Source organism: Enoplosus armatus, chromosome 21, assembly GCF_043641665.1.
Source record: "Enoplosus armatus isolate fEnoArm2 chromosome 21, fEnoArm2.hap1, whole genome shotgun sequence".
Taxonomy (NCBI): domain Eukaryota; kingdom Metazoa; phylum Chordata; class Actinopteri; order Centrarchiformes; family Enoplosidae; genus Enoplosus; species Enoplosus armatus.
This window is the reverse complement of record NC_092200.1, coordinates 8,064,652-8,088,868: the sequence shown is the minus strand read 5'-3', so window position 1 is coordinate 8,088,868 and position 24,217 is coordinate 8,064,652. Positions and strand designations below refer to the sequence as shown.

The 24,217-nt window shown below is 42.9% G+C and overlaps 1 protein-coding gene across 3 annotated transcripts in view; it reads right to left on the bottom strand.

The window, feature by feature from the left end:
* Nucleotides 1-20,808, bottom strand: part of LOC139304104 (sickle tail protein homolog) — a 42,976-nt gene extending 22,168 nt beyond the window's left edge. Inside the window, exons 1-3 of one of the 3 annotated variants that reach the window (XM_070927949.1) lie at nt 20,680-20,808; nt 4,443-4,638; nt 901-1,099 (exon numbers count right to left, since the gene is read on the bottom strand). In XM_070927949.1, the coding sequence (XP_070784050.1) occupies nt 901-1,099; nt 4,443-4,638; nt 20,680-20,793 (509 nt within the window). In that variant the 5' untranslated portion in view covers nt 20,794-20,808. Of the gene's footprint in view, nt 1-900; nt 1,100-4,442; nt 4,639-18,520; nt 18,639-20,679 lie in introns of those variants that run through there. The other 2 variants (XM_070927947.1, XM_070927948.1) reach the window with 2 other exon arrangements.
* Nucleotides 20,809-24,217: the final 3,409 nt, after the last annotated feature.

The following is a 24,217-nucleotide window of genomic DNA, read 5'->3' as shown; positions in this document are numbered from 1 at the left end:
AGGGGCTCTGATAGTCTGTTATATGACATTTCCTCTTAATCTCTAAAGTCTATAAAAACATTTACTAATACTTTGTTGAAACGTGGCTCGACTACATAAACGGAGAGCGGATTGGTAGTTATTTTGCTGGTCTCCCTCTCACACTGGTGTTGCACCCTGGACATCTGTACCAACCTTAAGGAATCACGAGACATTTTTTTTACAGCCCTGATAAAGAATTAGTCACAAAGTACACATTGCACTTGCAGGAACTCTGGAGACAATGGGGCAAAGTTGCTTATGTCTTCAAGAGTAATGTTTTTTTTCTGAAAAGAACAACTAGAACAAATGGCTGTATACTGTCTCGGCACATAGAATCTGCTGTATCATTGTTAAGACATGCTGGTGAATACCAAACCAGGAGGGTACAAGGATCAAGAAAAAGCAGTGAGCTAGTATGTGTGTTTGTGTGCTTCTAAATGACACACACAACACAGTACACAATACTTTGGGAACTACACTCTGAAAGGCATAAAAGGACCTCTGAAAGTATAAAAAGACAAAGCTCAGATTGCTCAAACTTTCTAGAAACTTTCACCAGAGGAGAAGTCATCGAAGTCTCTCAAGAGCGCTCTTCAGTTTGTTTGGGTATATCAGAGACATTTCGCCATAGGGCGTCATCTACAAATAACTTTCTCCCTACTAACTTTAAACATGTGGGTAAAAGGAAGCGAGAAGCTTTCTTGGCCAGTGTCACTTCCTGTGCAGGGGGAGTTTAGACAGGAAGTGCTCAGGGAAGGGAACAGGAAGACTGAAACTCTGGAGCACAATGAACCTTGGATGCCCTGTTAACACAATATATGCTGCCCAATATGTCTATGTCTCTTTCTATGTTTATCACACACAAACATGCACCTTTACCTGACATCAGTGAGCTCGTAGTACATATTCCTCATGTCGTCTTTGACGTAGACGGCGACGCTGGGCGACTCCAGCATCTTCATGGTGAGCTGCTGCGGGAAGGCACTAACAAACAGAGCTCTGATGGTGTCGATGCTGGTGATCTCATTAGGCATGCGGATCTGTTTGGTCTCGTCCCCGTACTGCAGGTACAGTGCACCTACAGACAGAAAGCAGTGTGATTAGCCAGAAGCAAACTCCTTTCAGTTCATGAAAATATTTCCTATGACTAAGACAGGCATGTGATTTCTGCAGCTAGCAGGAGAGTAGAGCACAGTAGTGATACACTGTTTTGTTTGTCTCCTGGTTTGTAATCTCCCTGTTTTTTCACATGCTAAAGAAGTTAAGTCCTTTTTGCTGTGCTAATCTGTTAATGCAAACACAACACTTCATGCAGTTTCTTAACAGTGACAACCTCCCAATTACGAACCACTGGAAGGATTTTTAGTCTTAAGATGCTGCACAAAGTATTGAACAAAGTTAGCCACTGATTGCTAAGGATGTGCTAAATAAAAAAAAAATCTGGATTTAGACCTTTTTCAGCCATTTGTGATCTTTTAGGAATACTGTAAAAACAGAAAACAATGCCACAACAGAACAAGTCAAACGTAAAGGGATGTTTATTGCAGTTTGGGTGAGCCTCAAACAACCTCCAACAGACGATCTACATAAAAATCACCTTTTCCTGACCAGTGAAAACACAGTAGGCACCCTTCCCACATCACAATGCCTGGTCATGGCTGCTCACTGCCTCTGGACCAGTGCAGATATTTGGCCAGATTAAAATGGGCAAAAATTGTATTTCCAAATACTTCAATTTCTGAATGTATGGATGGTGAACTGTCCTTTAAAGGCTCCATTTGTGGGTTAAGATTTTTTTGAATTTGGCTTCAGAATTAATGCTTACCCCTCAATTGTAGCCCAAAGAAAATCAAAGCCTTTAAATTGATTTTCTGTGGTGTATGGTTTCTTTTAAGACATATTGTACTAAACCTGTCACTCAACTCCTGTTTGTGTTATACATGTCTGAGAACAGTATGCTGTATATTCTTGACAAATGACATGATATTTAGAAAGTGAGCTGGGGCAGGAATAGGGGGCAGAAGCAGGGCTGTGTGCTCGGGGTGGAACAGTACAAGTTGTGCATCAAAAAGACCAAAGCCTGAACCTCTGAACCCTGGGTGTGGCTTCTGTACTGTGCTTTAGAAAAACAGATGTCTCCCCCACAACATTTACAGCCACGCCCACACTGCACTTGTATAAACAATGCCAGTGAAAAGAAAAAACACATTTCTATTTCTACTCTCTGATTCATTGCTCCAAACAGCATGGAACTGATTTTATAGGGGCGTATGAACTTAAGAATAGAACTTTAATGAAAAGAACAAAGTTTGTGTTTCTCTTCCAATTAAGTTGTGTCATCGTCCAGGATGTCACATCATTTCATGAACTGACGAGACAAAAGGTTTGACTTTTTGGGATACACATAAATCAGTCATCTCACTTTTACATTTGTGCACTGAAAATAGCTGGTTTTAAGGAAAGGGGGTATGGTTTTACTTGGTGTAACCCCATAAAAGGACCGAGCCAGTAAAAGCTACCAGATGTTGGTGAAATATTATACAAGATCCTACATGCTCCACGAGACAGAGTGAGACAGAGAAAGGGCAAATCCAGGAAATAAAAATTGCTGAGTCTATCATTGCTCTTTCTGGTCTGTCTGGGTTTCTGGGTAGTAATAACTTAACAAAGTGCCCATTTGCAGAATACCTTCATCTTTCCCCCGAGACCTGTTATGTTAACAGTCGGCTAGTATTCGCCCAGATGTTAGCAATTAAAGCGAATGAGTTTGATGACAAAGCGCCATTGATTGAGCATGCATTATGAAGATGATTATGAATTCTTTAACATCAGTTTTATTTGCCGCGACAAAGTTGAAGAGCTCGGCTCTAACAAGAGAGCCGTGTTACATTCCTGAGCGCCTGGTTTCAATCAGGATTGGAAGCAAATGGCCAGTGGGTTTCCTGACCAAATGGGCACCGCATTGCAGACTGTCTGAGTTTTAAAAGTTTTCCACATTTCTCCAGTGAGACGCAAAAGTTTAAACTAAGCGTAATTGTGAAAAAATAACGTTGTGCCTCTGTTAATATTATCACAAAGTTTGAAATGCAACAAAAAAAGCAGAAAAATACTACTTTAGAACCACAGAATAAATGATTTGAAATACAATACACTTGATCCCATAGTCTAGATTAAATCTGATACTCACTTAAGGGTTTTAAGGATTTCCTGTTTTCTGCTGAGTCTTGTGACGCTCTGGAAAAGACCCCGCGACAACTCCAACAGTACAAGCTCAAGATACTAAGCCCCAAGAAGAAGCCCCAAATGTCCGTTGGGACCCAGCAAAGTGTGCGCTTGTGTGTTTGTGTAAGTGTGTGTGTGTGTGTGTGTGTGTGTGTGTGTGTGTGTGTGTGAAAGACTGTGGGAGGGACACTGTAGTTAAGTGGTGCCCCTTTTTCTCTCCTCCCCTTTCATCACACCATAACCCCCCACTGTCATAACGCTTTGTCCTGATGTTTTTGAAAGAGAGAAAGAGAGAGTTGGAGTGTGTTTGTGTGAGTGTGTGTGTGTGTGTGTGTGTGTGTGTGTGTGTGTGCCCGCGCGTGCATGTGTGGTAAAGCATATTTGTTTTTAGTTTTTTTTAACGGGTTTTGCATTTCTGCTTCTCAAGCAAAACAGGAGGCGCTACTGGCACCGAGAAGAGTGGAAATCGGCACCCTATAGTTTCATTCATTTTCACTTTGGTCAAAAGGCGTGCCACTCAGACGCTATTATCCAGCAGCAGATGCCTTGCTGAGTTGTAAGCTACCTTTGAAGACTATCCTACTAAAAAATTACAGACTCTACACTTTGTTTGGGGAGTTCTCAAACTCTTTCCACCACTCTCGCCCTAACGCAGCAGCCTAATTCTGCAAAACTTACAGCTTTTCTGCATATGGATGCAAATGAAGCACCATGTGTGTTGATAAGACGACCCATTTCTAATCCTGTCAATAACACGATGGCACATTGTGGATGGATTCCCTAATCTTCCACTACAGAGGAAATGAATTCTAATTAAAAAACGGAGCTGTGAGCTGAGGTGGAGGGAGGAGAGAGGAAGGAGAAGATGGATGGAGTGAGAGGAAAAGACTTGGACAAGGTGAAACGGTGAGATCATGGTGTGGTTCGGAGTTATTTCAGAGAGTTATGCCAAGATTATGCTAAAAGAGCTGCAAAATCAAGGTTATGGAAGAGGATTAATGTAAATTCACTTTCACCTTAGTCTATTCGCAAAGTCAATTTAAGATTTGAGATACATTCTCAATAAGTTCCTAATAGACCAGATAGAAGACATTCTCTGTGGCAAAATATTGTCAGTTTGAGAGAGAAAGAATTACAAGACAGTTAATGTTCTGACTTTGATAATTGTTATCAACCTAAAAGCCAAACACACATCGTACCTAGCGAGCGGTCCTTTGTCTGGTTGGTCGACCGCACCACAGGCAGGCTAGCACGAACCCGGCTGCCGCGGGTGAATGCTGTGGGAGCGTCGGCCTCAGACATGGTGTCCAATGACTCCAGGGAGGCCAGGGATAGGTGGTCAACCTGGTCGCCGACGCCGGGCTGCGGACTGGGGCCGTGCTTTGGGCTTCTGCTCTGGAGGGGGAGGCACATGGAAACATAATACGTTAAAGGTGAGACCATGGACACTTAAGTGATACAGTACCTGCACATGCATGAGTTCTTTATTCTTAAAATGACACAACAAGCTTTCTAATTTCCCCATGAGCGTCGAGCATTCCCTTTAAGATATGATGCATTCTGTGGAGTTAGAAAATAACACTGCATCTCTTTCTTTGGCGAGCTAGAATAAAGCACCTTTGATGTTGACTTTGAGCTCGACTCCAGCACAACAGCTAAATAAACCAAAAGACTGCAGTCATGCAAAAGTGCAGAGAAGTGTTAATACTGTATGTCGCTGAAACATGCTCACACATCTAACACTGCTCAGTACTGTCTCACGAGCACATCACCGCACTGAAGGTTATCAAGCTTGAGGAAACTTCTGATCAAACTACAGGAGTCTCAACTCTTACATTTCATATGCACCCGAATGAGCCGGAGTCTGATTTAATGACACTAACAGTGTATGAGAGGAGTTCAAACTGTGCGTGACAAAACTGTGCGTGACGACACACTGAAAGAGACCAAACAGAAACCTACAATGTGGGTTATACAGAGGAAGAAATTCCCTTTAACCACTGATTATGGATCAGGAATTGTGTCATCAAAACTCAAAGATCAGTTGGCTACTCTGTAATCAGATCTACGTGACGTGGCATCCTCAAGCCACAGCTACGATGTGTGACAAGACTACAGAGCCCATTGAGCTATTGTGCAGCGCTGTAAGGTGATCTGTACCACAGGGACAAGGTGGGACCCAAATGGAGGGGTCAGCGAACACTGGGCTCTTTATGAAATGCTCTTCTTCCCTGGCAGACGTTTGGTGCTGTAGAGCTAATGCAGCTGGAGACACGAGGGCAGGTCCACCAGGGTTATCTTGAACACACCTGCATGCACACGCTGCTGTTCTCTCATACTCGTGCGGACAAATAAAGAATTTAAGCGTTTTATATTAAGTGCAGTTGACATTTGTGGGAGCTTTCATGGCCAGAACTGGTTTAGCCTGGCAGCCAAGTGTGCTTGGCAGGCACAGTCAGGGCAGACGCTAAGAGACACAGGGGCACCAGGGTTGGGAACATGGTCACACAGCAGATGTTAGTGAGGATGCAAACATAGCGCCACACACACACACACACACACACACACACACACACACACACACAATGGCATGATGCAGATAAGATAAAAGGCTGACTAACTCTGTGGGGCAATTGGATTTTCATCAAGTACCTCTGAATGTCAAGCTCAGAGTGAAGGGAGGAGAGCATGCCCTGTAAAGACTGATGGGAGAAAAGAGGAGAGAAGGAGAAAACAAAAAGCAAATGGCTATGAAATGCCAGTGGGAGGGTGAGATGGAAAGAGAAATGGTCATCAAACAAAACAGAGGAACCATGGAAACAAATCAATCTCAACAGCAGAGTGAAGTTAAGTAGAAAGAGGCTAAAAGGAGATCCTAGCTGAAAAGGTATCTTCAACACAATCTAACAGCAGAGAGCATTTAGTTTATTACTTACCATGTTTTATGACCTTTGTGATTTTAAGAGTACTGAAATAGAAATGCCAGAAACCCCACCACTTTAATAATCTCTACAATCACATTAATTGCCATCATCAATATTATACCCTAACGCCCTAACGCATTTCCAATCAGCGACATTCTCAGGCCCATGTGATATTTGCTGAGTCAAAGTGTACGAGCATTTATGCAATGCACCTCCACAGCGACCTGACACAGCAGGCAAAACTGCTGAGCCATCCCTCAACCTCCTGTAATTCCACTAAAATACCCTTAGGCTGCAACACCCAGAGATTAAAAATACATGAGCAAAAATGTGCCCTACCGTTAACTCATGATGATAGTCACCTTTTAAAACACAAGGGTCACATGGAGTTGACATGTCACCTGAAACCAGACATGTGTTGGGATATTTTATCTGAGCACTGAATGATTTATGAGCGTATTCAATGGTGGTGGGTCCAAACAGCCCTCCCACACATGCTGTTCTATCCTCTCATATGCTACTGTGTCACCCTTGGGAATGTTGAATCATATTGGATTCCTCCATCAACTGTAGGTAGTAATTATATCAGACTGGTCTGGCAGTGTAATCCAATATTTTTTTAAATACTAAAGCGTAGGAAGAAGAACCTGCACTCAAACTTTAACTTTTATAAAAGTTTATTTAACTATGATGTGTTATGAGTTTATTGTATTTTTTTGCATGAAAACACATACTTGGTTAAGTAAAAACACTTTAGCCATCAGATAGGGCTGGGCTATATGGCTGAAATCAATATAACATGTACCGTACATTTGAAAATAGTGTCTGGACAAGAATTGCACAGGAGAAAATGATAGTTAAAGTAGAAGCAGTCGCATATAAAAGTGGAAGAAATTGCAAATGAGACCTTCTGCCTCCCTGTGGAGAGGGGTAATTAAGTTAAACCACTCCACACCAGTCCACATCTGACAAATGAGGTGTCCCTTCCAAAGGTCAACAGTTTAGCTCAGATGAACTCCTCGGTTTCTCTCCCTCCCTCCTTCTCATGCATGCACGCAGAGAGATCATCATTCTCACAGCGGCTACGCATGATATTGCCGAAATGCCTAGCATCAAAAGCCACTTCCTGTTCCGACTAACCACTTCCCGCTTTAGGGTTCAGATGTAAAAACCGCAGGCCAACCGCTGATTAGCACCATAAAACCTGCTTCAACCCGCTCACACCTACAGTACATTCCACACCAGTGATTTCCCCCCGCTTCGGTCAAAACCATACAGCGTGTGATTCTGCTTTTTCAGCAGCGACTCCCTCTGTATGCCACATTTGCTCTGACAGCTATGATGAATGTGAATGTGAGACACCGACATTAGTTTATACGGAGGAATATGACAAGTTATAAAGTCATGAAAAGAGCCCCTCGGGAAGGGACGTGTCGAGAAAATAGATCTTGAAAGAGTCAAAGAAATCAGAAAATGTCTACTACAAAGATGGTGGGTTGTGTGTGAAGTGCTGTAGCCGATCTCAGTGAGTTGTTATTATACGGCCTGTGTCAAATACTCACTCTGATTCGAGTATGTTAGAGCGGGTCTAGTAATAACTCAATGGAATTTGCCTCATCTAAATGCACATGTTGTGTAGCTTGGAAAGGCAAACTGCTCTGTTGCAGCAAACCTTCTCCTCAAAGGTTCACAAAGGCACTACATTGTGCATCTCAAGGTTTCTTATTGTCTTGAACATTGCTTGCAGCAGCTTTATATTAAACGGATGTCGAGCGTAATGTAATGCGGACAAGTGACGATTAAGCAAACAACCATGTTTGCGGAGAAAACGAATAAAAGAAAAGTAGGTAGTTCAGATGTGGGCTGTCTGTGTGTTGTGTGTGTGTTTAAACGAGAGAGAAAGAGGGATACAAAGAGAGACCGAGTGTGTGCATGAGTGAGTCAGACCATTGTTCCAGAAAATCTGACCCGAACCCAGGACATCCTGAAAACATTTATGCAACAGTGGTCTGACAAACAGAATGCCGTCACTAGAAAGAAAGCTCAGGTCTGTGTTAGTGTGTGTCTGCATTCACACAATATATGTTATATTCAAATGTTATACGTCAGTGCTATTACATGTGTTATATAGTACATTGTACTCTCTTGCATTGCCAACGTTTCACTTCTCACTGTATCTGCACCTCGTGAGCATGCATGTATGATTGCTTTTCACTGCTACCTGTCGCCTCTCCTGAATATTGCAGAGTAGTTTCAAACTGAAGAGACAATGTTGCATGATTTCGCCGAGCAGAACAGATTATGTTATATCATGCGGCCCCTGTCTGTTTGACAGACAGGTTGACTTGCAGAGCCGAGATGGGGTGATTAAAGTAAATCACGATTGTTAAGAATAATGGCAGCTCCCACCAGGAGCCTGCTGTGTCACTCATGGAGATTTAAGTATCGACATAGCCACGAAAACTGCCAGAGCGTCATTCACTACACCTGCTGCCAGCCTACACAAAGCCCACTGATTGGTGCCTACTTTCTTATATAATCAACATAGTCGGGGTTATAATAGCTGTCTCATAACATAGCCTGGCTTTCACCTTATAAAAGAGGACATTCGCCTGACATCTCTGAAATCATGTCAGTTTCTTTCTCACTTTACTGTGACAAACGATTCACTGCAAGTTTCAGGACAAGAAGCCAAAGGCAACTTTTATGGATGTACTTGTCGACAACAACAGCCACTCCCGGGGTTCAACGACAATAATGTGCATTCACGCGTCATCTCTTATGTACATAGACGAAGCGAACACACAGATAACTAGACAAACAAGTTTCCTTCACTCATTCTATATTGTCTTACCAGAAGTGAGAGAATGTAAACATGAGTGTGGAGGTGGAAGCTTGTGTGGCTCTAAACACAAACTCCAGTGTTGTGAGCACAGTTTTCCACTTAAGATGCTAATTTGGCCCTGGCTCTGGGGAGCGGAAATGGAGCTAACTGTAATTACCTGGCCTGATCTGTATGGCAAACACATAAACAGAAGACGGTGGCTCTGCAGACTGTTAACCCCTTACTTAACTTGTCTCATTCTGACACGTTACTCCACTTAGAGCACTGAGTCTGGCTAGTTTATGTGCTGTCAAATTTGATGTGAAAGATGCTTTTAGTATTTGTGTCCTTGAGCAAAACACTGCATCAGTACTGTCCTCCCTTTTAGCTTTGTCTAAAAGGTTGAAGTGTGCCACACTTTTTCCACAGAAATAAAAACTCGAAAACGCACGCGCAAACCTACAAGAGTTCATTAAAAGCACCTGTGTGAGTCTAAAACTCAGTGCCACTGCAGTTCTGCTCAACTTTGAAGCATAAAGCCCCTGTCAATCAACCAGTCAGCGCTCGGTCCGTATGCTGTCTGTGGACAGACCATCATCCTTTGTCTCCCCTAGCCTTAATGACATTATACTGAAATCCCCTAGTCATCCATTCCCATTCATTGCTACCACATCCCTCTCTCCCTCCCTCCTCTGATGCATTCCTCCTCTAATCCCTTCATCCAAATCCCCAGATGACCTTTCAGAGATGGGCTCGCTTGTTAATTGGTGTGTTAAAAGGAGATGACTTTATAGTATCCACAGTCAAAGTTGACAGTGAAGGTGAAGCTGTGTGCAGAAGTCGTGGGAGTTCAAGACCCAATGAGTTTATAATCAGCAGACCTTTCCGAAATGTACAGGCAAACAATAACCAGGACTGTTACCATCTCATTAATAAAATATCACATTGGCATGTAAAATAAAATCAAGCAGATCTGTCATTCAGACTGCAAATGAAGTGCATAATCACAACAGACACAATACTGTGCCTGTTGACCCAGTGCAGAGAGGAGGCAAGATGACTATCTCTTCCGCCACTTGTGATATTTCCACCAACTGAGCTACGTCGTTCCAATTGATTTCATCCACTCACGCATAAATGAGTTAGTCCCGGTTATCACCAGCAGACATCAGCCCCTCCTCTGAATGAGCGAGGTTACAAAAGTCAACTTTGCGTAACCATCGGATACATCAGCCACCGGGAGTTTGTGGAGTAAAAAATCATGAGCTGGTTCTGTCAATCCAGGTTTAAAAGCGGAGCCATTTTAATAGCATGTATGAATATATAAGTCAAGTACAATCCAAATTAAAAACATTTTAAGCAACATCATGTTTTAAAGTATCTTAAAAAGTATTTACCATATCAGATGAGTGGGGATCCCTTTCCAGCAGTTCCACTTCCATGTGAGACTGGAAACTCCCTGGTCTAAGGGAAACAGGGTCTCTTCCTCCTCTGTTATTTCAGCCCTTGTAACACTTGCTCTGTACAACTGCACTGTCCTGCTCCCTTCCCTTTCTGTTCTACCTCACAGCGGATGCCCCCCATCCAATGCACACACCGCCCCGTGTCCCAAACTATCCAACAGCACAATACAAACACACACAATCCACACCACCACGACAGCAGGGGGAAAGTCATTGTTTGTATGTCTGCCTTTTGCATTCGAGCACCATTGTGTGAGACACTGTGTTAGAGGGACGTCTGCACGAATCGTGACGTTCAAATGTTTCTTAGTTGCAGAGTATTCCAGCAGCCTCTGAGTAGAAAATCCAACCCCTGAAACAGCTTTAAAACTCCATAAAGTTTCCATTCAGTGCTAAAAAAAAAAATAAGGCAGCTCCAACACTAATCCCCATGTCCAATCTCTGCTTCCATCTCACTGGCCTGAAGCTGTGGCTGAAGACAGAGAGATGACCTGAGGAGATAAGACCCAGCTCTACCCTTAGGGATCCTGATACACTCAGCAGGCCCTCATCCTATAGGACATACACATGTTGGGATCATTACAGGAAGAGCAATTTGTGTTGGTAAGTATACACTGGTTTATTGACAAGATTCTGTGTTGTGCTTTAGCCATGCATTCGAGTCGAAGGGTTGCATAAAACAACAGGTCCAGACTTAGACCAAGACTGGCAGATCATTCACCAGTTGTGCATGCAATGGTTTGCACACACCAATGAGTGTGCACACACAAAGTCTCTCACCCCTCCCCGCTCACTGTCTCTTACCAAAGAAATACAAGCAAAGTATTTGCTGACGGGGCTGCAGAGCCATGATCTGTCCAGACCTGCTCTTTAATATCATGAGACCCATTGTAGAGCTCTGAACACTTACAGCGTCCCAGAATAGAGCTCTAAATCTTTGATTAACTCTTCTCTCACACACACACAGGATCCCTCTATGGTGAATCACAAAGAGAGCACCCATCCATATACACACGGTGGACAAAGCCATGCTCATATTTCGTGAGGGCCTCTTTATTTGACACGTCCTCATACGAACCTGGTCTGTCTCCAGAGAGCGTCTGTCCTGAGGTACAAAAAAAAGACCTTCCAGGTCTAATTTGAGCCTCTCTGGGTGTACATCTGAGAATGTGTGGATGTGTGTGTGTGGCTCCGAGCTTGTGGTCACCAAGACAAAGAGGGCTTTCTTCTCTCCAGAGAAATCTGACTCCTGCATCTTCTACATCATGTTGCACACACGTAAACTCATATATAATCTAATGCGATCAAGGGGGTTTAATACTACTACTGCCAAAGCTAAACTTACTTTTTGCACCTTTATTCGCTAACAATGTCTTGGCTGGTTTTAAATCGCTGTATTTTGTCAAGTGTCAAGTCTCCTTTTCGTCCCGTGAAACCAGCCCTGATAATGGCTTTGCTATTCATGCCTAATTAACAAGTCACAGAGGACCACATACGCTCCTCCACTGAGCCGAAGATTTATTATGCCCACTCTCCCAGAGGAGAGTTTCTCTGTGCGTCTGTGTGTGTATGCAGAGGAAGAGTCAGATAATCAGGAATAAACTGAAGTTTTAATTAAGCTCGATAGAACTGCATCCAAAGTTTCTGCATTTCCTAAAAAACATGATCCACTACGCATCACTGTCATGTAAAAACTGTCAGCTACAGTTTATAATATGCTTGACTATTGTCTTATCTGCTTATCTGTTGTGCTTATTTTCATTATGGTCCATTGTTTTTTCCTCTCGCTGACTGGTAGTAACATGCATTTTCCTCATTATCCACTTCTGACCCAAGTGACCTGTTTTTGACCTCTGAAACACAATAAGAAGCACTGCTCACACACACACACACACACACACACACAATCCTGAGCTCTCAGCTCTAGATGATTCAGTCAACCATATGTGATATGAAACTCCTACTCTCACTGTCAATAAACAGCACCTGTTGGTGGTTAAGGTGCGAAATCACCACCAAGTTTTCCCCGCACTGAGCTTCAGGTTCATGACTGACTTGTTTTGTTAGCCACCATGTCAACACCAACTGCAAAGTGTAAAACAACAAACTAAACACAACATAGCAAGAGCTGAGTTGCATGGATATAACGTGAATACATGTACATGTAAAACATGAGACACAGTTGAGGGAGATTATGGTGTCAACCTGAGGAGGAGGTGCTATGATCAATGGCAGCACACGCTCCACTTCTGTCAAATAGTCTGATTTATTACTGACTCCATTAGCTGCTGATGCCTCAAATATATACTTTCCCACTGTATACTTACTCATATTCCAGGTGTCCCCCATCAACTGTCACCTTATTTAAAAACCTGCGTTCTCGTTCTATCTGTTGAAAATGTTTTTTAAACATTTAAAAAAGCAAGTCTTCTGACTTTGAGCCAAGTTTCTGCCATGCCTTTCTCTAACCCACACCCACACTCCACCCCTTTATCTCCACTAAGAAGGGCCAACTGGAAATAGAGCACAGGAGATCAAAATAGGGTTTGAGCCAGATGCTTGGAGCTGGTCCTGTCAAATCCTCCTGGTGTGCCTCTGTCTCTGCTTTGCCTTTTGAAGTCAGGTTCATACCTTTGGCCCAAGGTGGAGCCCAGATGTCGGGCTGCAAGACTTGCAAAGCAAAGGTACCGATAGAGAAAACAAAGGGAAACTTGCTTGCTCCCTGTTTGGTTCTGCGGGTCATAAAGCTTGGAATCTCTTTGACAATATATAAAAAATATTAACAGCTGTACCAGTAATGGCGATTCATCAAAATGAAAGATTTTCAAACTATCTAGAGCATCTAGAGCATGTTCAAGAGCAGCAACACAAATAGATTGCAGAGATTTGAAGCATCAACACAACAGCATATGAGCATTTCATCAGCCTGACAGGTGACCATTGTGTCCATTAGTTCAGCAACTCGTTAAGTCACTTAGTTCCTTCAATCTAGTCCAATGACCCGCATCATCTTGCCGACAAAAACAGATCACCAGTGCTAACAAAGGATGGAAAGTATGCCAAAATGCCTGACGCCTAGTGCTCCCTTCAAGTACCAAACAAACATTAATGACCAACCAAACAGGTAAATACATCTGGGAAAGATGTGACAATTCAGGGTGGAGAGGTTATTCAGTATCTGACAAAGAGACTAATCTCATGTTAGTAGGTGGCAGTCTCTTTTTCTTGTCATGCTGTTTTGAGTACTGTAAATTGGAAATAAACTAAATAGTGGTTATTTATTGAAACTGTGTATTGTACTCTGTGTGGTTATAGTTTAGCTGATTAGTAGCTGACTGAATAAGTCAAGGAATGGTCCTCAGAAGGAGCTCCTCAGGCTGCAACTGCTGTATTGACAAATGGTCTTAATTGTACCCAAAGGAATGTCAGGGCATAAGGTTAAAGAGGTCCCAGACATTTCACCTCCATTGTCTGCAAATCTGTCAAAAAAAACCCTGAACTTTTTATAACGACTACCTGCCTGTTAAACCAGAGGAGCCACAGTATAAGACAACTCCGACTTCTGTGGCTAACTTAAGCCTGGGCTAATACAGCGCTGTTGTTATGATGCAGAGAAGTACACTGAAAAGAGCTCAGACCTGATTAGCTGGTCTGATTAACACACTGGCGTTGCGTTTGAGACAGTGTGTAAAATTCTGTCTGGCTTGACTCATTATCAGCAGTGATCAGAGGCAGGTCCATCAGGGCCTTCTGTCAGAGCGGCTTAAACCCCCCCTCTCCATGGCACTCAGGATTAGACACAACCTTGGCGCCACTCCACGGACCACTTGTCCTCTCAGTTGGGGTGCTGCACCCCTAAAAACTAAACCCCCCCAAATAACCCCGGTTAACTGGCAGGTCAACGCATGCCCGTCATTAACCTTGTGGTTCTTGTTTGTGTTACTCAAGGTAGCTCTCAAAGTGTCACTTCATGCAGGGGTGGCAGATGCTATTAAAAACAGTCCAGCTCCTGCTCCTGATGGTCAGTGGAGGAGGTGCGATGATTAAAAACAGATGTTTTGCTGCAGACCTGCTGCACACAGTGTCTGATTGTGTGATTTCAGACACAAGGTGCAATAAAGGCTATGACAAAGAGGTGTTTTGTGAGAAATCACACGCGTATAAATGTTTCAGCATGTTAATAATGTGCGTGTTTGCTTACCAGATCATCTTGTGATACTCTAATCATAGCAGGAATACTGTGCCAGGCGTGGAAGACAATGAGTGATCCTTTTTTCTTTGAGCAGTTTAGTTAAAACCAGCAACAATACACCCCCAAAACTCCCTCCCTCTCCTTTTCTTCTCTGATCATGGTCGGATCTCTTGCGGGGAGTTGATGCATGCTCAGAGCCAGTGTTATCTAACCAACCTTGGTTCTGAGGAGCAAGAGTGTAGCAGGGCCAGGAGCCCACAGAGAGAAGTATGTGGGGGACTGGCCAAATGTTGCAATGCCTCAAAAAGACTCAGAGGGAGAGTTCACAGTACATTTACTGCCTATAATGACAAATGAGCGCTATTTATGTGGCCTTGTTCAACATGAATTGGTGGGAGGGTGCAGATATTGTGCACCCTGCCATCTTATTGATGTTGATGTTGTTACTAAATGCAGCATTTTTCCATGCTTAATTTATATCACTGATGTGGTGCCCAACTACCAGTTGTGAAAAGGGATCGCTTCCTGTGTGATCCTTTTCCAAGGCTTATTCCAATTTTTTGTTCCCATTTAAAAGTTTTTTTCTTGCCCTCTTCTCGGGTGTAATTATTAAGACAGTCATGACATGTCTTTCTTAATAAAATCTATTTAAGAAAGGATTATAATGTAAAAAAGTATATCCCTTTCCCCTGTAGCTTTTTCATTTTGAGATAAAGCTCCAACTTGGCAAGTGAAAACACGTCGGTTTGACTTTGATGGATGAAGCAATAAAGGTCATCACCACACCATCGAGTAACATTTTGAGATTTTTGATAACATCAGCTATAAACAGTCTTTTGCCTTTGCTTGTTGGCAAACTTTGCTCCTGCTGACCACAACACACTCACTCTGAGCAAACAAACCAAGAGAAGATCTGCCTGTTTGCACACAAAATATAACAGGAAATGGACAGTTACATACATAGGGGCTGGAAATCATAACTTAACATGATACAATGCTGCCATGACACGTTACCAACAACAACCAACACATGACGTATGACAAGACACTTACCGATAATTGATCAAACACACATACAGTATGTTGTATTAATTCGAAGCACTGAATGATGCGCTTTCTATTTTAAGAGTTGTATGTCAGGAGCAATTACAAAACACACCTCTGGCTAAGTACAGAACGCAAAGTGATATTGGTGCCAATTTATCAATTATGTATCACAAGAGACCGTGTTTTCGTATATTGCAAAATTGTCCCACCCTGCAGATTTGGAACATTTCTTGACTGATTGTATTTGGCCCTAAGTGGTCCAAGAAATAAAAAGTGAAAAGTTGAAAAAAAAAAGATTTTAATGACATTTTTCTCTATAATAAAAACATCCTTAGTTATAAACAAAAAATCTTGAAAGAAATACCTGACATCACCTTTTCCCAACACAGCCCACTTACACACTAAACCACATACTGTAAGCACCTGTCAAACATTGCACTGGAAAACAATTTACCCATCTTTACACTCACACTGTTACCATAATCTGCGCTCTCATCAACCAATGGATTATCACAGCTTGGGGGTGACAGAACTGTCTGTCTGTCTGTCTGTCTGCTGCACACAGCTGCACACAGCTGTCCTAACATGGCCGCTCCACACTGCAGAAAAACCGTTGGCCTAGCAAGTCACAGCTCATCACACACAGACACTGACACACAGGCGGAAAAGGAGGGAACTCGGTGTGTGTATGTGTTTCTGTGATCGGTCAAGCGGTTTAGTTTGTGCTCGTCAAAGCCCCCGGGCAGAGAGAGAGAGAGAGAGAGAGAGAGAGAGAGAGAGAGGTGAGAGGATGGGTGGCGGTCAGGCCAGTGGGATATTATCTCATCTCCCTTGGGTGGGATCCAGGCCTTTGGAGGATGAGGAGAGGAGGAAATTAAACCACTCGCTTTTGTTGCGGGTTTAAGGATCACAGAAGGAGACGAAGGAAGAATTGAGGGGGCACCTTATATAAGAATAAGTCAGGCTGTGTGTGTGTGTCTGTGTGTGTGCGCAGTCATGCTGGGTGGAGCGGGGTCATCCACTTTTCAGAGAGCGATATCATCTTCCCAACCTCCGCTTGACCTTGATAAATCTCCGCCTTTGTAACTCAAACCTCCGGAGACACTTCTTTCTCACCTCTGAAGCATGCATTGTTGCCACTGATGTTGTCTTTCCTGTATGGTCTGCACTTTTACGTCTGCGTGAGAACTGTGGCAAGTTTCTCCTTCCTCCCGCACTATCTACCACAGACTTCACAGTCACTCCACTTGTTTTCTTGCTGTTTTTCCTCAAAGCAGAATAATTGAACCTCCCCAGGACACCAGATGATAAACGCTTGAATAAACTTGTCTTTTTTGTTTTGTTTGGTTTTAATTTTCTGCTGTTTATATTAGCAGGGAATGATTGCATTCCTCTTGACATCCTGAATTAGATTATGACAAATAGAGTCTTCAATCATCTTTTTTTCATGTATCAGCCCTACATTTATGTGCCAGAAATTCATGCTCAGACCAGTCTGACAGCATCTTGTATCTTCTTCCTTGGCATGATAAATTCAAGAGCCATCACCACTCAAATCTCACTCCTGACATCTGAATAACATATGAGGAGCTTCACACCAAAAATCAATTTAAAAGCGCCATGCCTTACAAACTGACAATCAGCACCAACGGTTCATTTTTATCTCTCTCTCGTCTTATTTCAGTGTTTCAGCAGCTATGGGACGAACTTCAAAGAATTTTATGATTACACAAACTGGAAAAAAACCTCATACTTTCTTACAGCAACTCTACCAATAAGAAAGCCCTGTAAGATAATCCCCTACTAATAAGGACAGCAAGTTCCAAACTAAATTCTCTATGACCCTGGAATGACCCCAAACATTATTCTCTATACCAGTTCATACAAAATGCAAAAGAAAGTCGTCTTCCTCTTGATGCATCTTAAAACCCTGAAACAGTATAACCAGGAGTTGGCATTGTAAACACACACAAAATACATGATACTGAACAAATCCAGCAATCCTGGACTCATCAAAGGCAATATAAAGGCATCTGATCCCAGAAGCTAACCTCCAAAATCCATTGAAATTAGTCACTGAAATAACATTCAGTGCAATCCAGGAGTGACACAGTGAAAAAGCAACATACAAAGTGAAAGATTCAACATGAGCCATTAAGTCATATTCGAGTGAAGCCATCTCGATATGCGCTACATGTTCCATTTGACTGATTCTGGATCTTTTTTAAACACTAAAACACATCTAAAGAAATAAAAAAATGACTCATGTAATCACACATTTGGTAAGAAACCTCCTCCGACAATATGCCATTGCAAAAACGTGCAGCAGCAGCAGAAAGAGCAGCAACTAACAGCGTAACAATCAGTTATTACTGGCCATATTGGCGGTTATGACAGAAACCCTAACTTCCGTTGGCGGTGGGTAATTTGCTTTGCAGTTATGGCTGTATAATTGCCCTCTCTCGTTAAGATAACTTGGAGCTACAGGTGATTGTCCCTTATGGATGATTTACAACCGCGAGGCGTCCGTCCAACAACTAAACATCAGTGAGGTGAAGAAATCAGTCGCGCCCAAACACTTTTCTGTCCGATTTTTCTTTCCTGATAAAACTGGTGCGCCAAGTTTTGCATGCGCTTCTTCCTCTTCTGGAAGTTTGCAGCACCTGACAGCCTGCAGGCGTGCACTCCCTCTGCTGCAGCACCAAACTAACACTCCTCGACACTGAAAAGCGCAATAATCCACGCATTTGTGCAGTTCTACTCACACATCCTAAGGTTTTGAATGACTGAGAATGCACCGACTGCAAATGTTCCGATAATATCCTACCTTTATTCCCTCTTCCCGGGATGAAGACGCCGATGTGACAAGTTTATTCCGTCTGTATGAAAAGTTGATTTTTATTCCTCTGCGGACAACAAAGTGCCATGCCGCCAGAAAATCTTCAGATCCATCGCATGTTCTGCAGAGCAGCGTCCCTGCACTCGCACAAACACACGCACATACACACGCAGCTCTCTCACACAGCCAGCCAGCTCGCTCCAGCAGGCACCTACACGTAAACTGAGCCCCTCCAGCGGTGACATCATGAGTCACTATGGCAACTCTGACTCCACCCCAGTCCGGAGCTGAACTTACCTGTCTGACTACCTCAATTTCACAACAAAACTCTTCCCTACCCTTCTCCCTGTGCATGGGATAATAACAGCACATGCACATAGCTCATAGACAGATTATCTGTTGATGATAAAATAATGCAAAAGCACACATGTAACCCCAAAACACACAGACACACACACACACACACACACACACACTACCAAGTTGTTTGGAGTAACATGACACCATCAACCCTCCTGACTGATATTACGCAAATACACAGAGTTCATGATCATTGCAGTGGATTCAAACCTCATGAAAAGGGTTTACTTTGCATGTGTGCAGGCAGTGTGGGCTGGTCTGAAAACAGCACACAAAATCCCTCTTGCACAATGCCTAGTACCATCGCCTGGAGCTCCCCTGTGGCTTGGTGCCAGTCTCACCATTACCTTGATTGTTTTGGCTACAAAGCCAGCTTGCCCCTCCCTTTAGTCTCCCCTGACCCCGAGCAAACAAACAGACAATGACCAGGTGAGCTAAATGTCCACCTACAGTGACTCCTTCTGAGTCGCCCTCCCCCCGTCAACTTACTTGACTTCAAAAAGCTGAGGCACGAGGAGACTTTTTATTCAGTAAAAGCTCCAAAACAACTGAGACATGTATACCTTATACATCACACTGTAGTCTAGAATACACAAACCAGTCTGAAGATATAAGCAAGTCTAATTATGGTGATCAAAACAGGCTTGTGAGTGTATGGACAATTTAAACTGTTCACATGTATTCTACACCTTCACAAAAACACCACCTCACTGTTTCACAGCAGCTGTGGGAGGGAAACGTGACAGGCAGATTTATAGGATAGACTTCACATTTAACCTGCGGCAAAGAAAAAAAAGAAGGAAATAGTTTTGCAGTTGCACTGTTGCCTCGGTCTGCAAAGGAAAATAAAAATACCTGTAACTCCAAGAGTGGACAAAAGCACTTAGAAGCTCACATGTGATTCTGTCAGCACATAAACATGATTATTTATGTGGTAATCTGCACTGTCATCCCTCTTTTATCTTTCTTTGTCATGTTAAATAATTAGTTCAATATTTTTGTTAACCTTATTTGATGAGAAGATTGATACCCCTTTCATACTTGAGTGGTAAATATGTAGCTGGAGCCAGTAGCCTGTTAGCTTAGCACAAAAACTGGAAACGGGGAAACTAGCTAGCTAGGCTCTGTCCATTAAGGTAACAAAATCCTCGTACCAGTACCTCGAAGCTCAGTATGTATAAGATTAAACTGAACTAAAATATGAAATGATGGTAAAAATAGCTGCTTCAGAGTCTTAAATTGACATTACAAATGTATTAATTGATTTTTTTGGGCAGAGGAATAAACACAACCTCTGACATAACATCACCTTATGACGTTGACATGGAGAACGTTTTAGTTGCCTATTTACACATCCAGTGGACATGGAGCAGCATTTGCATTCTTTTGGAGTCGTGTTCCTGGTGTGTGTGTACGTTGCTCACGAGTTAGCTAACCGCTTGGTGCCGGTAGCATACACACTTTTAAAAAAAGGTTAATTATACCTAAAAACATTAGATGACAAAAACATCTGCCTCCTCCTGTAAACAAGGTGAGTTTGCGGGCCGTAAAATAAAAACGCTCCTGAGAGCTTAGTGGAACTGCAGATTTAGGTAATTCTCTGTGTGTTCATCTTTACGAGTGACACCTTATTCTTAGTCAATTGATCCGTTTTTGCAGCTTTAAAATGTATTCACTGTAATCTCTTAAATGCAGTAAGACAGCAGAATTATAACTCAGATCACTGTAACAATGTGAGCTCAAACAAACACAACATTGCACACCCAGGCCTCTCTCAACCCACTGACCTGCTCTCGCAGCCTTTCCTGGTGGCCCATGATCGCTGAGGCATGATGGGGGTATTTCTGCTTCAGATGCTCCAGGAAGGCCTCCCTCTTCTTGTCCATGTCTGGCGGCTGCATGGCCAGGATCTCTCGGGAGCCGCGGGCACCCCCTAACGTGTGCCTTCGAGGGACCGTGCGGCTGCCTTTGGCTTCCCCTCTTGAGGGGGCCGTCCCATTTGGGGAGGCCTGTCTGCGGCTTATGTGCTCGGCGTCCTCTGGGGAGGTTACCTTCAGGTTGCTTTTGGTTTGTTCTGAGGGGACAGAGGGGACACAGAGACAAGGGGTCAAAACACATCTGCTGTGCTGATGTTTTGACATCAACAACAAGTGCGTGTGAGTATGTTATTCTCCCATAGGTCATGAAGAGGGCATGTTAGGTCAAATTCAACTAAGACAATAGCAACTTTGCCAATATCGAAGAAATGAAGACTGTAAGCTCTTCTCTTTTACTATACATACTCTGCGTGAGAAAGTAAATAAAAGAGAAACCTGACTGACTTCTTATGCAAAAGGATGTTAATATTCTCTTCAGCAGCAACGTTGAGGTAAACATTGTCTGATATGCAGCCGGTCCAGTTCATTATATATTCATGCTGTTTTACATTTCAGCAAGAAATCCGCAATTCATTGTGACAGACACCGTATTGGTGCTGAAAACACTGAATTGAAACAGCTGTTCAGGCTTATTTCCTTTTTTTTTTTTTTAAAGCCAAGGATATCCATTAATGTAAGGAGGGACAAATGGAGAAAGTTGAAATGATATCCAGAGGGTCTGTTTTGAGCAGAAACTGTTAGATGCAATACGTTTAATTGACTGGTGACATTTTAATTCAAAAATAGGAGGAGGAAATGTCTTTTTTATTTTTGATGATTGTGTGATGGATGTCTAGTGTGCTCACAGCGTTATATCTACACTAACATGACATTAAGCATGTTTCTGATTGAAAGCATACCTTTTAGGAAGGCCTGAGCCATGCAAATTTATCACATATGAAAACACTTTCTACAACAAAAAAAGAGACGTTAAAGATGAACAATTGATTTTAGGGCAGAATGGAGATAAAATAAACACAACCTCCATAGGTACATAAACATATTTTCACTATGTCATCTTTTTTGAAATCAATCAGGGCCTGAGGAATACAATTATAATCCGTCAACCTGAAAGTTATCCAATGTGATTCTTTAAGAGAAGAGAAGAGAAGAGAAGAGGGAAATAAAGGAGACAATGGCGGCAAAGGAAGAGAGCTGCTGGAGTGTGAAAACAGAGGGGAAAGAAGCAATAAAGCAAGCTGATCTGCTGCCTTGTTTTCTAGACAGGCAGGTAGTGCTATAATGTGTACCTTTCAGAGGGTAATGGCGGAAAATAAAGGACCTCTTACGGAGTTCAGCTCTTCAACATTTGAAGGAGGATATTTCAAGTGATTTGCCACTATTTGGTGGGTGGTTTAATAAGGCTTTTCTTTTCTTCTTTGAAAGCTTGAGAGCGTGCTGTGAGCCACAGATGAAAAAGGAATTTCTTGTTTTCCTCTCAAAGACATGTTGGGATTGAGACAGAGGTAGTTTCATAGATTTAACTACTGCAACAACTTGGGACAGAAAAAACTCTGTGCTTAACAGCTGCAATTATTCAATTCTTATTTGTTTTCCTGTGCCGTGATATTTCCTCCCACTAAATTTCAATCTACAGTTTTTGTCTGCTGCCTTTCCACCTGCAGATCTTTTGAAGAAAACTAACAAAAAGTTTAGATCAGTACAAAAAGCTGGCATCATTTTTGAGCAATACTAAGTGGTGGTGTGCCATGATCAAGCCCCATCAACAGCACCCTCAGCCGATACCCCCACCCTGCTCAAGTTCAGAGCCGCAGTAGTCTCATGTACTTCCAATCCTATTTTTAACTCCCAAACACAGCTTCCCCACTGCTAACCAAATTACACTCAGCAGACAGAATAGACTCAAACCTCCAAAAAGGATCTGAATTCATTTGCGGGTTGCATGTCAGCAAGCTCATTACCTTCCCCAAGTGGGCAATCTTTGTCTTCATCTGCTATTTCCTCTTCCATTGCACCTTGGGATCAACACACACAGTGACGGCAAAAGAGAGAAGCTGGGAGAATCGCCTAACTGCTTGCTTAGAGATTCCAGACGGAGCTCACGTGGAAAAGGGGGCTTGAGATAGGCCCTGCCCCGCAGCCCCAGGATAGACTGGTGGGGATTTAGAAAGTCAACTGCATTCCAGGACACAGAGCAACTAGCCCCTCACCCTCAGGCTAAAAAGCCCTTCTGCTGCCATGGAGTGGTCATAGACTGAATGTAAATGTGTGTGAGGAAGGCAGAGAGCATATAGAGCTCTGTAAAGGAAGATATTGATAAGAAACACATTCTCTCCTCTGAAAACTGGACCCTGAGACTAACAGGTGCCAGTCACACTGTCTGACGCTCACACACATGTATATACACACACACAGTCTGTTCTTTATCAGGAGTTTGTCTGCAAGCTGTCTCTTATTTAACTCTCTGTCCCTGCAGAGGGGCCCACCAGACGCCAGCATGCATCCAAATGTGTCATAACCTACTTCTGAGCCACATCCAAACTGCTCTCAGCGCATGGCACCCAGTTAATATGTGATCGAGTTATCTGATCAACACGACGGACTAAGACAAGCGTCAGTCCTGCAGGCAGTGTTGTTTCCAATTAGGAACCTCACAGGAGACACCACAGTCTTTGTATTTGCTCCCACTCTGGGGTCTATGAAAAGCAACACTGTCTTGGTCGCTCTGTTTGCCCGACAGTCAGCAAACACGCTTGCCGGCTTCATATATTGTGCAAACATGTCAGTATGTGCATGTCTATAACTGACATATATGTGGTTCTGCATGAGATCATTTCTTCGCAGCTGCTGATGTAAGTGACCTGATCTGAATGTGCAAGAAGAAGGTGCAAATTGACGTACCTTAACAGGCAAACGTGAGGGGATCAATGTCCTAGTTTGTGGGCCATGTAATTGAAAGAGGAGGGGTGAGCACATGAACAAACACAACGCAGCAGCTGACGGATAATGTCTAACATACGGAGACATGTCTGCATCCACCCACTTTCTGTCTGCTTTCACCCGCTCACATGCTCAGGCACTTAGCAGGCCAATAGACGGGGATCAGGTCATTTAATCATACTGTGGAACTGAGTTAGCGTCATGCAATGCTAATAGTCTTTGCACAGTTATCTATGATTTTCATTCAATTCCAAGAGTTGAAGAAATGTTGTAATTTCCTTTTTTGGTGAAGAAACTTTACCTCACGCTGCCTCGTCTACTTCTGTATAAATTAGTGATATCCTATGTTTCCCAGGATTATATGCAACAACCCCCACAGAGAACCAGCACTTTTCCATATGAGCGAGAGTGAGAGCAACAGCTATAGCACAGTAAAATGGTATTTCATCCCCTTCCTTTCCTTAGTCCAGAGAGTCCAGAAACAAGAACTCACTCGACCTACAACTTT